This window comes from Delphinapterus leucas, chromosome 1 (genome assembly GCF_059928025.1).
Source record: "Delphinapterus leucas isolate spDelLeu-1000000601 "Yukka" chromosome 1, BTC_Dleu_Yukka2, whole genome shotgun sequence".
NCBI classification, from domain to species: Eukaryota; Metazoa; Chordata; class Mammalia; order Artiodactyla; family Monodontidae; genus Delphinapterus; species Delphinapterus leucas.
Window position 1 is genome coordinate 20,782,277 of NC_143129.1, and position 14,818 is coordinate 20,797,094.

A 14,818-nucleotide genomic window follows, 5' to 3' on the forward strand; every position below is an offset into this window, starting at 1 on the left:
TAAAATTGAATAAGGTTACTTGCTAGTCCCATTAGGAAAAGAAATACATATACATATCAAGTTTACATTTCTATTAAAAAATACTGTATGTGCAGAAATCACTCTAGAGATAGTAATATTAAACTGATGATTTCATCTTCAAAAAGTATGTATTTATATTTTCCCGCAGAAAACTACCTGGTCAACCAATAACACAGGTAAATGGCAGGGAGGCCATAACAAATTTTAAGTAAATAGTAAAGTTTGATTCTTTGATCCTTCCTTAAGCTCTGGAATCTAACTACCACAGGAAAGATTTTATTGATACAGAGCTGTAACCATTTGATTGTCCCTAAAGCCCTTTCTTTAAATTTTGTTTTCACAGCTTGAATTTAAAGGATATTTTATATCAAAGAACAAAGGATGCTGTATGGACTGAACTTGGAGGACTTCATTCAATATCACAGATAAACTTATACAAAAGTGTGCTTCTATTTATGTTAGTTGTTCTTTTCTTTTTGTCCCTGAAAAGTTAGCTTTTGTAGGCTTAAAATGCAAAAGGGCAAGTTTTGGTAAAGATTTTGATTTAATCTTCTTTAAACCAGAGAAACCTTGTGTAATACCATAAATTGTGTAATACTATAAATCTTGTGTAATACCATCAATATGCGCAAGCCCATATTCTTTTCTATTAAATTAAATGAAATGCTTGTCTAGCTGAATTGTACAAAATGGTGCATGAATACCAACATATATAAAAGATAAAGAATTAGCTTTAGTGTTATATCACAGAAATGAAAATGTTACTCCAAATGATATGTTCGTATGTTTGTGTATATGCACGTTTGCGGGCACGTGTGTGTGTGTGTGTCTGCCAGGCATGTTTTTATTATTATAAGGTTCAGGTCAGTGTTAGAAAAACCATGGAAGGCTTGGTGTCTTGAATGACAATAGAAAGGTAAAGGTCTTTTTTAAACTTCCTATATGAACCAAGACGTGTTCAGTTACAAGGCTCACTTTATCTGGAAACTTTCCTCTCATAATATTCTCATATATCAAAATTTCAAAGTGCATTATGTACATAGTGCGTTTCGGGCACTTGATAAATTTTGTCCTTATATGGCTGTGGTTCCCCTCAAAAATGTTGGATGTAATAAATTGCTATAATCAAATCTAATTTCTGAAAAATACCTGTGGGAGTAACAAACAAAAAAAGCACGTCTTGTATAAAAAAATGATAAATAACACCAAAGGTAGCTGTTTATTATAATCAGCTTGGTGCTGAAGTACAAAATTAAAATTATATGGCCCTTTATAACTAACCCTAGCAATATACATGATCTGTGGAATTATGTTGACTTATTTTGCATTTCATAGGAACAGTTCAAAGAAATATAATAGAAAAAAATGGAAAGATTTATCACAAAGGACCCTGCAGCACAGAATATTTCGGAAAAAATCCATTTATTTTGGTCTATTAAGAAAACTAGCATGGAAATGAGTTGCTTAGAACTCATTAAGTGTAAAGCATTTTGAAAAAGTGCTAATTTTCTAAAAGAAACATCTATGCAGTGAGCAAATTATATTTTTCTATGACTTATTAGTGTGGGACCATGTGAACTAATGCATCTACGGAATAAAGAAACTTCTAAAGGGTTGATTAAACTAAGCTTCAAGCTGTAGTTTGAGAGAATTATTAATTTAGTCATTTTTAGACAGTTAATTTCAACCAAATTTTTTTTTCCCAGCCTGCCTTGAGCAAGGAAATTTGCTTTACTCTTCAGAGAAGAAATCAAATAGAGGATTTTATTCCAGATGGTAATAGAGATGTGACTGCAAACTTTTGCATTACACATACCAATAACATTTGCTTTGCACTTGCACTGGCCTGAATTTGGGTGACAGGTAATATCTCCATCCACTGTCCCAGAGGCATTACAGTTGCACGGAATGCAGCCATCAGGATCCCACTCCTGTAGGTTGTAGAATCCGTTCTGGCACTGATTGCACTGTCTGCCAGACACACGTCTCTTACAATTACACTGGCCTCCGATCTAGAGAAGATACAACATTTTGTAGGGTGATGAACGTTTCTATTTTTAGATAATTTGCTCATTAGGTACAAGACAGAGAGGGCAGGGAGGGAAAACACTTTAAATGTGAAACAGACAAGAAGGTAATCAGGTATTTCCCCTCCTGACACAGAAACATGGGAGAGCTTCAGCAGGGTGGATATATAGAACTGAATGGAAATAAACCGCATAGAAGTCAGTAGTGTATGACTAAAAGGGAAGCGGAATTAAGCCTTAAGCGCCATGTAAAGAAATCAAAATACAGTCATGGGGAGACTGAAAATAGAAAAGGGCCAGCCGTTAATTTAGTCTTTAATCTCCACCTCTCTGTTTCACTCCTCTCATTTACTCCTTGATCCAAACTTGTTCTGCGCATGCCCAGTGCTTCAACTGAGGAAGAATCTTTCTATAATAATATCACTCCACCAAGGTTGTAACAATGTTTAAAATAAAGTTCTTGATAGTATCCATTTATGCCTCCTGATAATGACCCTAATAACATTCTTTTACACAACTCTACTCTTAGGAATATTTCAGCATATTTATGGCTCATTTATATTATGAATTAATCACATCAAGTATATTTAACTGACTTACATTGTGGTAAAAAATGCAAAAAAGTTACTTGTTTTAGAGCATTGTCAACTAAAATAACAGCTGAACAAAGGAGAATTTTTCCTCTTCAAGCTGCTGTTTGAGAATGAAAATACATAGACTAGATAATGCTTATCTACTCTATGCATAGATACTGCTATGTTGGTTAAAGAAACAGCTAAAACCTTTCACTAGGGAATATATACATATAACACGTGAAATAAATCTGAGAAATTCAATAATAACTTCGGACTTTCACAAGAGATGTGAATACAGACATCAGATCTCTCATAAAGTCACTGGCCTGTCTCCCCATAATTTCCTTACACTCAGACTGAATCCAGCATGCCACATGTGGAGGCAAGGTTATCACAAAGGGAAGTTACCTACCTGTGGAAAGGCACGGTTTGATTTACCTTTAATCTCAGGGATATCCAAAAATATCACATGAGGTTGGGATTCAGTTACAAAGAGGTAGAGAAGGGTTTTTTAATTAAATAGTTGTTAAAAATCTATCACTGCCTCATTTTTCCTCATCTGGAAAATAGGAACTCACTGGAATCATTATTTAAGGGTAAGATCATGATACAAAATGTCTCGTACTCTGAAAAATAAAGGTTTATACACGCAGGACGGAGTTGTAGACAATAATGCACATCAATATCAAAGACACATACAGGTCAGAAAGATATGCAAGGACTGTGACTTGCCCCACAGTGTCTGGCTTTGTTTCACACCCACACTCTTACCCCGCCCCGTGGAAACCAGATTATGGCTCAAAACAGGTATTTGATTTGGTCTTCAAAAATAAATGGCATTTATTGACGGGTATAAGTTACTTACAGCCATGAGAATCGAATAGACCTCTGATTACATACATATAACACTTCAAGTCCATTACCATTTAATGAATCCCCTATTTTTTTTTGTGCTTGTTTCACATATATTAGTCTTGTTCTCCAGATGGCAAGCACCTTCAGGAATTAGACATACTTTACATTTCTCTCAAAGAATAACCTTGCATACACCTCACGTGTAAAATGTACTCTTTCAAAAATCTAGAGCAAGAAAGAGTGAAAAGGCTGAAGAGAAATAAAGGTGTATTCTGTGCTAAAACTTTATCTTCTATTTATTTTGTTATATTCTTATTCAGATGTAAGGCATGTATCACCTGGAGCTTCCCTTCCTCTTGAAATCTAGATAAGATTGCCTGGAACCCTCATTCCACTCCTGTTGAAGGACAAAAGTTCTCCTTCAGTTTTTAAAACTTCTATATGTACTGATATTCTCATGGCCACCTTGACCCTAAATTTCTGCTTCTTCCATTTGGGAGTCTTCCTGCCACCTGAGAGCTCTGCCCTGTATCATTCTAGACACGAAGCTTGAAATTTCAGAAGAGGAGCTCTCATTTTTTAAAAAGTAATACATTTTACTAAAGATTTGGGGTGAAAGAAGAGTGAGAACTTTACTTTGCAATTTATAACATCTATTTAGTTTCCCCTACAACTAGACATCGCCAAAGGCTTCTGCACCCCAGTTAGTCACCATTTAACTGTCTTATCTCTCCCTACTCCTCACTCCTCCCTAATGTATGTCTACTTTTCCTCTTTACACCTAACTCTTAGTCATCTTTTACATAGATCTAAAAAGTGTTCATTATTGCCTTGATTTGTGCAACATTTTGGTCTTACAGGATATTTTTTTCAATAAAATGAAATGTCTCCATATGGGAAACTCGGCTGCAAATAAGATAACACAACTTTACTCTTATTTCATTAACCTAAGTATTTGCATAACGCATATAGCCTATAATTTCTCTATGTTAGCCATACCTTAAAATGTGGTTTAAAAGTAAATGATAAAAGGCTTTATAGTTTATAAATGAGTTCATTATAATCAGTTTCTCAAAACTCACCTGAAAATACATGTTCACTTCTGTACAACTCACTGTAGATTCTCTCCCTTTTATGTGAGGGAATATAAATCTATTCACACTCTAAGACCAATTCTTGTCCGCCAAGAAGTAGAGAGAAGAGTGTGACTCCCTCCCTTTAAAAAATACACTTCCAAAAAGTCAGATACAACACTTTTCTGTTTCCATGCTATTTGATAGAATACTTCTAACCCTAACCCTCGGTTGACTTATTTGATTTTATCTGGCCAGTAGTAAGTCAGCAAATATGATGCAAGCAGAAGTTTGAAATGCTTGCAAACTTGGAGGTGATTCTCTCTAGCTGGGCTTGGAACCCTGAGGCCACCTTGTAAAACAGGCTCAAGCTATCCTGTTGGAGGATTTGAGGACATGTGGAAGAGAATTAGAAGCCCCAGCTAATAGCCTCTCCTATCACCCCAGTTAACCTTCTGCTTGACAACCACTAGACACGTGAGTGAGGCCTTCCTGGATCATCTGACTGCCAGCTGACAAGCTAGCTAACCACATAAATGAAAGAGCTCAGGCACGATCAGCCAAGCCAGCCCAGACCACCGCTGAGCCAAACCATAGAATTCTAAACCAAGTAAATGGTTTTCATGGTTTTAAGCCACCATTTTAGAGGCGAAAGTTAACAGAAACAATACCACTGACCAGAACTTAAATTACGTTTCTATACATAACTGCCACGGAGGCTGAGAAATACAGTTTATTCTCTATGATCGCATGGCCAAATAATATTGAAATTTCTATTAGTAATGTAGAAGGAAAACAAATAACGAGGTACAGTTACTGTTTCTAACAACAAACAAACATGTTCATACTTTAAGCCAGAGAAATTTTCTAGCTCTTTAAGGCTTAAAACACAATCTTGGTTTTGTAAGTTTTGGTCTTGCATGCTTTCAGCCACATGAACAATGAGGGAAAAGGGATGCCCCTGTGAGCTCTAGTTAGAAACTCGAAAATAATTTTGATTAGCCTGGCTTGGGTCATTTCTTTTCATTTTCTAGTTTCTTAAGGAGAAAGGTTTTTCTTTGAATTTTTTTCTTTTCTAATATAGACAATTTAGTGCTTTTAATATCTTACTAAGGACTGCTATACCAGCATCCCACAGTTTTGATATGTTGTGTTTTCATTTTCATTCAGTTCAGAATACTTTCTAATTTCCCTTTCATTTCCTATTTGACCTTAGGTTATTTAGATGTGTGTTATTTAGTTTCCAAATATTTAGGGATATTCCAGAGATTACTCTGTTATTGATTTCCAATTTTATTTAATGATTACGGTCAGATAACATACTCTACATGACTTGAATTCTTTTAAATTTACTGACGCTTGTTTTATGGTCCAGAATTTGATTCATTTTGATAAATGCTTTGTGTAGACTAGAAAAATATGTGCATTCTGCTGCTGCTGAGCGCTCTGTAAACATCAATTAAGTCAAGTTGGGTGACAGTGCTGTTTTAACCTCTATACTTATGATTTTGTCAATTTGTTCTATTAATTATTGAGAAAGGGGTATTGAAATGTTTGCCTACAATCTCGGATTTCTGTATTTCTCCTTTCATTTCTATCAGTTTTTGACTGGTATAGTTGCACAGACTCTGTGGTTTGGTACATAAATGTTAAGAATTTACGTACCAAACCCTTTTGATGAATTGACCTGTTTTGCAATGTGACCATCTTTACCCCGGGAAACACTTTTACTTTAAAATCTATATTTTCTGATATTAATAAAGTCACTCCAGCTTTCTTAGCATTAGTAATTGCATAGTATATCTTTAATCATCCTTTATTTTTAACCTATGTGTGTCTTATATTTGAAATGTATTTCCTGTAGGCAGCATATAATCCTTTGGCAGGGTCTTACTTTTTTTTAATCCAATCTTCCAATCTCTGACTTTTAAATGGAGTATCTAGAACATTTAAATTTAATGTGATTATTGACATGGTTAGTTTTAAATCCATCATCCTGCTATTTTCCTTATATTTGTTTCAACTGTTTGTGTTCCTCATTTCTGCCTGCTTTTCTTTATTTTAAATTTTCTAGATTCCATTTTATCTTACTTTCGGTTTATTAGCTACAGCACATTGTTTTATTATTTTTAGTGGTCTCTTTGAAGTCTATGGGGTATATCTTTATCACAGTCTACCTTGAAGTGATTAGCTTTAGTAATAAGAACCTTACGATATTATAGTTCATTTTCTCTCTTCAAACATTGTGCTATTGTTGTCATACATTTTAATTGTAAATGTATTATAAACATTTTAATACAGCATTATTGCTTTTGTTTAAACTGCCAATTATTTTTAAAGAGAATTAAATAATCAGATAAATCTTATATAATTACCCATGTAGCTACTCTCTCTGGAGCTCTTCAGTTCTTTGTGTAAGTTCATGTTTACATCTGGTATCATTATACTTCTGGCTGAAGGATTTCTTAACATTTCTTATACTGCATGCAGGTCTGCTTGTGATGAATTCTTTCATTTTTATATATTGTAAAAAATGTCTACTTTCCCTTTATCTCAGAGAGATATTTTTGCTAGGTATAGAATTCTATGTACACCATTTTTTTAATTTCTGTGTTTTAAGTATGTTGCATCACCGTCTTTTTGCTTGCGTTATTTTTAATAGGAAACTCTTATCATCTTAATGGGTTTTCCTCTGTAAATAATTTATCTATTTCCTCTGGCTGCTTTAATATTTTATCTTCATCATTAAAGAGAAAATTATCACTAGTTTGAAGCAATTCAATTATGATGTGCTTTTTGCAGTTTTCTTCATGTTTCTTCTTCTTGGCTTTTCTTGAGTTTCTTGGGTTGGTGGTTTTTTTGGTTTTCATTATACAGTATTTAGAATTTTTCAGTTATTATTTCTTCAAATTCTTTTCTGTCTCTATCTTCACTCTTCCTCTTCTTTGGGCACTCCAGTTATACATATATCACAACTCCTGAAGTAGTCCCACAGCTCACTGATGTTGTTTCAATTTTTCTAAATTATCTTTTCTCTATATGTTTAATTTTAGATGGTTTATATTGTTATGACTTCAAGTTTATTACTCTTTTCTCCAATGTATAAGTACCATTAATCCCACCCAATTTATTTTCATTTTACACATTGCAGCTTTCCTCTCTAGATTTTTGATTTGTATCCTATTTGTACCTTGTATGTCTCTATGCAACTTTCTGAACATCTGAAACATAGTTACAATATCTGTTTTAAGGTACCTGCCTGGTAATTCTAACATCTGTTTTAGTTCTGGGTCACTTGTGATTAATTGATTTTTGTCCTCATTATAGGTTTTATTTTCCTGCTTCTTTGCATGCCTGGTATTTTTTTTTTTTAATTGGGTGCTAGATTTTGTGGACTTTCTCTTTTTGGGTGCTAGATATTTTAGTGTTCCTATAAATATTCCTGAGCTTTGTCCTGGGATGCAGTTAAGTTACTTGGAAACAGTTCCTTTGGGTCTTGCTCTTAAGATTTAGTAGGTGGTCCTGGGGCAGTGATTAGTCTAGGACTATTCTCTACTCTTGAGGCAAGATATTTCTGTGTACTCTATTGGATATCCTGTGACTCATGAGGTTTTTCTAGTTCGGCTAGTGGAAACAGGCACTATTCACAGCCTTGCATGAGTGCTTAGCACGATTACATTTAATTCTTTCAGGTTGTTCTTTCCCCAGCCTCACACACATGCAATAATTGATAGTCAGCTGAGGACTTAAGAAAGATACTCTATAGAGCTCTGGGATTATCTCTCTGTGCTGCTCTCTCTGCAAACTCTAGTCACTTTGGACTCCCCACACTGTCAGCTCCACCTCTTCAACTCAGAGAATCCCCTGAGCTCTACCTCCCACTCTGTTCTTTGGCCTGGAAATTCTCTCAAGGTAAAAAGCCAGAAGATTAAGCATGAGCCTATTTCCTCTCTTCCTGATATTTTACTAAAATAGGAATTTTAAAAATTGTAATCCATAATTTTAATGATTAAAAAAATTATAATCCATAATTTTAATGATTAGAGAGAGCAATAGAGAACAAATAAATTTTCCCAAAAAGTTTCAAAGACAGAGAATGGAAGGAAGAAATATAAATGAATATTGACAATACTCTCAACTAGTAAGAAGCTACAATATGCGTGTCAGGTGAGTTGTATTTCTAAAACAAGAAAACTGATTTTTCCTACAGAAAGGAAAACCTTAGCCTTAAGGCTCTGAAAGCCTTAAGGTTTACAAGTGATAAAACACTGAAAAAAGCAGGATAAGTTCTGAAATCAGAACAATGGCTCTCACCTGCGGGTGATTTTGTTCCCCAGAGGACTTTTAGCAGTGGCTGGGGACTTTCTGGTTGTCACAATTGGGAGAGGGGTTCTACTACCATCTGGTGGGTTGAGGCCAGGGATGCTGCTAAACATCCTACAATATACAGAACAGTTCCCCACAACAAAGAATTATCCAGCCAGAAATACCCATCGTGCTGTGGTTGAGAATCCTGAATTAGAAGAGTTCTACAAAACAAGTATTTAGAGTTCCAATTCCCTTTTTAATCCTACACAGCCAGGTACACTCCTATTCCATGGTGATATTGGTCTTATTGCCAAAAAAAATTAAGATAACCAGCTCCATTATATTAGACCATCAGCAGTGGGTGAACAGGTAGGACAGAAATTGGAGGATTAAGTGAGAGTGTATGTACACCCTCACCCCTTGCCACCATTCCACTTCTCTTACACTGCTTCTAGAAAGCCAGGAGCCAGACTTATTTTCCATTTAGGACCAAGGAAAAAAAAAAGGGGAAGAAATAATAATCTATAAGGGAAAGAAGGAATGCAGAGAAGAGAAATATAAGAAGTCATCAACCAATAACAAATAAAACACTGCTATAACTATTATCCCCAGAAAGTTATGGTAAAAGTTGCATTCATTTAAAAACATAGAATGGGACTTCCCTGGTGGCGCAGTGGTTAAGAATCTGCCTGCCAATGCAGGGGACACGGGTTTGATCCCTGGTCCTGGAAGATCCCACATGCCATGGAGCAACTAAGCCCATGCACCACAACTACAGAGCCTGTGCTCTAGAGCTCACGATCCACAACTACTGAGCCCGCGTGCCACAACTACTGAAGCCCATGCGCCTAGAGCCTGTGCTCCACAACAAGAGAAGCCACTGCAATAAGAAGCCCGCGTACCACAACGAAGAGTAGCCCCTGCTCGCCGCAACTAGAGAAAGCCCGTACACAGCAACGAAGACCCAATGCAACCAAAAATAAATCAATAAAAATAAATAAATTTATTAAAAAATAATAATAATAAATAAAAACATAGAACAGAAAAAGCCTTAGGAAGCAACCTGTGAAGGAAAGAACTATTGAATATTAAAAATACAATAGGCAAAATAAAAATCTCAATAAAAAGACTAAGATAAAGTTAAGAAAATTCTTCAGAAAGAATAACAATAATAGAAGAAAAATGACATAAAAATATAGAATTTCCAGAAGGACAAAAAAAAGAAAAATGAGGAAATTATCAAAGCATTAATACAGCATAAACGTTTTTCCTTACATGAAGCCACAGTTTAAAAAGGCTCACCATGTGCTAGCAAAATTAATGGGTAAAAAAAGAAACTACAGTAACGTACAATCTCATGAAGCATTCAAATATCAGAAATAGAAAGAAGACACAAAAATTTCTAGAAACCAATAAAATAAGTCACATATAAAATATAGAATATCATTGAAGTGTTCTGTAATATTATTGCAACCCAGAAAACTATATCCTACCTTCCAAATTATAAATAAAATTGTCTTCAAATTATTGGACACGATACCTTCTAAATTATGAATAAAACTATTTTAAATTATTGGAAGCAATACCTTCTAAATTTAACTCCCATTCTCAGGAAGGTACTGGGAGATAAGATACCAGCAAATGAGAAAGTCGACAATAATAGCAACAAGAATGCAAGGCATGGGATCCAGGAGATGGAGATTCAGGTATGTGGCAAGTCCATGCTAATAGCTGAGCAGGTAGCCCAGAGGGCCATTGGTCCAGACTAGGTCCAAAAGATGGAACATTCTGAGAAGAAGGTGGGGCTGTACAGATGATGTCATCTGTTATACCTGAGCATGTTAAAAAAATTTTTTTTTTATCTTATAGATATGCAAGCGGCAGAGATGTCAGCGTCTTGGGGGAAAAGAAAACACTAGTGGTATATATAACTATTACTCTGTATATGTCACACTGCTAATGATTAAACAGTAGGTAGTAAATTCATCAAAGGATTGACCATCCAACTTTCTTCAACCTTCTAAAGCACCTAACGGCTGCGTAGCAGGCACTGGCAAAGTGGAAATGCCAATCCTTTGCATCCCAACCCAGGATTTCCAAGGTTCTGGATGTGCCTTCTCCTCTCTTTTGCTTCCACTCTAGCCACATGGCCTCTTTTCTGTTCCTTGAACACAACAGGGATACCCACAGCTTAGGGTGTTTGCACAGGGTGCTCTCTCTGCCTGGGTCCCTCCCTACAGACTTCCAGACAACTAACTCCCTCACCACCATCAGGGCTCAAATCAAATGTCCCCTTCTTAACGAGCCCTGCCTTGACTATGTATCTAAATTGCAGCTCCCTTCCTTCAAATGGCACTCCTGAGGCCTTTTACTTTGTCCTGTTTCTTCCACATCCATTAACTTAGTAAAGAGATTTACTTATTTTTACATTGACTGATGATTACCTTCCCCCTCTACTCCCCAAACCACCTGACAATGTAAAGTCCACAATAGCAGCAGTTTTAGTCATTTTCCCATTTGGGAAATGAATGACTCTTCATTTCACACAGCAGAAGAAACCGGATCTTAGATCAAGTTACTTCTTGAGGGCCAGACAGTTAGCTGGACAAATCCATGCTCATAACCACTGTGCTAAGTTCACTCTGCTTGTGATAAGCTACAAACGTAACAGCAGCAATGGCAAGAGTGCTAGACCTAAGGAAGGTCAAGGCAATGGCCAATACCTGTGAGGAGCCGGACCCACAGTGGAAGAAGCAGGTTAGCAGTCCAGTTATTAATTTGTGAATTTCTCTGAATTGCCCCGATGTTTGCTAATGGGCGCTGTCTATACCCAGTGACCACGCTCAGGGTCTCTCTACTCTGGACCATACTGCAAAAGTCTGCTGTCCCAGGCTATGTAGCAGTGGTGGATATGCACAGTCAATTGTGTTAACAATTGCAACAACGAATTTGGCAGGAAGATTAGTGACAACAGGAAAGAGTAAGACTCTGCAATCATTATCCTAGTCAGCTTTCTCACCCATCCTCTACATTAAGAGATGGAGTTCTATCATGGTGACTCGAGGCATCAGATAATCCATACGTGATTTCTTTTGTGTGTGTGAAAAATATCACTTAGAGATAATGACGTACGAGTTAAAGATTAATAAATTAGGTGAGAACAGTCAATATTTATTAGAGGTCCTCTATGTAATAGACACTACATTTTAAGTAATTCAAAGCAACACTTTTAAAACAGGAGAAATATCTGTCTTCTTAAGCACTCATTTGGCTGGTGGTAGAGGAAAATCTAATGTTCTGTAGATTACATCTTCTCACAGAACTCACTAAAAGCCAATGAGGTTATGTGGACGCTGCCAAACAAAGTAAGAATTTGAAAAGCAAACTCAAAAGTTTAAGAACGGGAAGCCTGCCCTGGAAATTAAATTAGATTTTCAGGGTTTTGTTTGAACAGAAATACAAATGAGGGCAAAAAATCTTTTAATTAATGAGTAGATTCTTTAGAATAATCTTTTCTTTTATAGAGGTGACTATAGATTTTTTTGAATAGAAATTCTTCAACTCCTACTCCTTCTTGCTGGAGAACTCATTCATTCATGCTGTTATCAACAAATGTTTGATCACATACAACCACACACTATGTACCCTGTGAGTTGCATGAGGTCATAGTATGCGAGGAATACCTCTCAGTTTCTACCAGTTCTTCCCTCAGAATTGCCAGCATTGCCCAGGAATTGTATGCAGAATGATACACGAATTGATCACCAAGTACTAGCAGTTCTAAGCAATGCCTGTAACGCACTGCTCTCCCCTGACTTGGCACACCACCATGCCACTTCCGTGCTCAAAGATATTCAAGAGCTCCCTATTGCCTACCGAACAAAGTCCAAATTCCACGATGTGACCCCAATATGCCTTTCTAGTGTCATGTGACACTACTACCATACCTCAGTGATAGCCCCAGAGTCTCTACTGGAAGGGCTTGATGGCAGCAATCTGGATGGCACTGCTGCTCAGGGATTGTTCTGTAGCTACATCTGCATAGCAAAAACACTATTCTTCTTTAGATTATTAACCAATTTTTAATGGCCTTATGGAGGACAACGGTAGGAAGAGAAAAGTGATAATATGGGGTGAGGGGCTTGATGTCTGCGCCCCTCACCCCACAGAAGGCAATGTCTTCTGTCTCCACTGTCCATCTAGTATCATGTTTTCTGCAAATAACAATAGTTTTGCTTCTTTTTTGACATCCGTGATTTTATTTTGTTCATTTTGTACTCCTTTCAACCTCTGTTACAGCTTTGAACAGAAGTTATAAGAGCAAGGATCCTTGTTTTGTTCCTGATCTTACAGGGGAAATGTTTAACGTTTATTGTTAAGTATGATGTTAAGTTTCTTTGAAGATGCCCTTTTCAGACTGAATAAGTTTTCTTCTGTTTCTAGTATGGAGAGCGTATTTATCATGAAAGTGTTCTGAATTTTTTCAAAAGTTTTTCAACACTTATTGAGATTATTATGAGATTTATGTTGTTTATTGCACTAACTGATTTTCAAATGTTAAACCAGTCTTGCATTTTTGGAATAAATGCCAATCAGTCATGATGCATTACCTTTATTATATATTTCCGGATTCAATTTGCTAAAATATTGTTAAGATATTTTACATCTATGTTCATACGGAACATTTGACTTGTTCAAATATTATTATATATTTCAGGATTCAATTTGCTAAATTATATTGTTAAGATATTTTACATCTATGTTCATATGGAACATCTGACTTGTTCAAATGGACTTGTTTTTAAATGTTTTGTCAGGTTATGAGATTAAGGTTAAGTAGCCCTCATTAAACACTTTGGAAAGTACACATTCTTCCTCAGTTTTCTAAAAGAGTTTACGTAGGACTTACATGATTTATTCCTTTATGCTATTGGAGAAGTCACCAATGAAGTCATCTGGGCCTGAAGTTTTCCTTGTTGAAAGGAAATTTGAATTTTGATTACAAATTCAATGTCTTTATAGGAAGCTATTTAGGTTTTCTATTTTTTCTTCTGTTAGGTATGTATTAATGTTCTATTTCCTTTTGTGTTCGCTTTATATTAATTTGTCTACTTCACTTAGGATGTCAAATTTCTTAGGAGAGAGTTTTTCATAATATTCATTAGGATCCTATATAGGTGTTTGTAGAATGTGCTGTGATGTCCCTTTTTTTAATTTCTGATATTGGCAACTTGTTTTTCTCTTCTTTCTACTGATCAGTTTGTCAATGTTATTAATCTTTATGGAAAAAACACGACTACTGAGTTTTTTCATTTTCACTATTGCTTGTCCAATTTCTATTCGGCTAATTTTGTCTTTTCTTTTCCCTTTTGCCTACTTACTCTGTGTTTAGTTTGTTCTTTTTTCCTCCCCATCATCAGTCTTCTGGCTCAGAAAACAATCAGCTTCTCTCAGTGCCTGGCTGCTACTTGCTGATGCAGTCATTTTGCTGTTCATCCCCACTTGTCTTTATTGCCTCTCTTACCCGTTTCATAAGAGACTTAAACTATCAGAAAATAAGTGGGTGTGGGGTGGGTGTAGGGAAAGTTGAGTACAGTTGAATATTGTGGTGAGTAGGTGAAAGTGGAGGAAAGGACAGTCACTGATGGTGAAATAGGTTGAGAAAGAAGGAGAAGGAGAAGGCATCACATAGGAAGACAAACAACAAAAGAGCTTGGGCTTACATTTCTGCCATGTATTCTATATATTCAGTTTAGGTTAGGCAATACAAGTCAAAAGAGGCTCCAGGGGAATGAGGGACAATGATTACATGGCCACAGAGTTTGTGAATTTCTCCAAATCCCAAAATAAAAACACAACTAAAAAGCAAAACCAGAAGAAGCCAAGAAAAATATTTATAACAGAACTAGGTGACCAACTATCCCTAGAAACCCCCCAAAGAGAAGCAAGTGCAAAAAAA

The 14,818-nt window shown here is 36.0% G+C and overlaps 1 protein-coding gene across 1 annotated transcript in view; it reads right to left on the reverse strand.

Moving 5' to 3' along the window:
- USH2A (usherin) overlaps nucleotides 1–14,818 on the reverse strand; it is a 777,251-nt gene that overhangs the window by 622,882 nt on the left and 139,551 nt on the right. Inside the window, exon 11 of the mRNA XM_022579226.3 lies at nucleotides 1,838–2,033. Within this exon, the coding sequence (XP_022434934.3) occupies nucleotides 1,838–2,033 (196 nt within the window). The remainder of the gene's footprint in view (nucleotides 1–1,837; nucleotides 2,034–14,818) is intronic.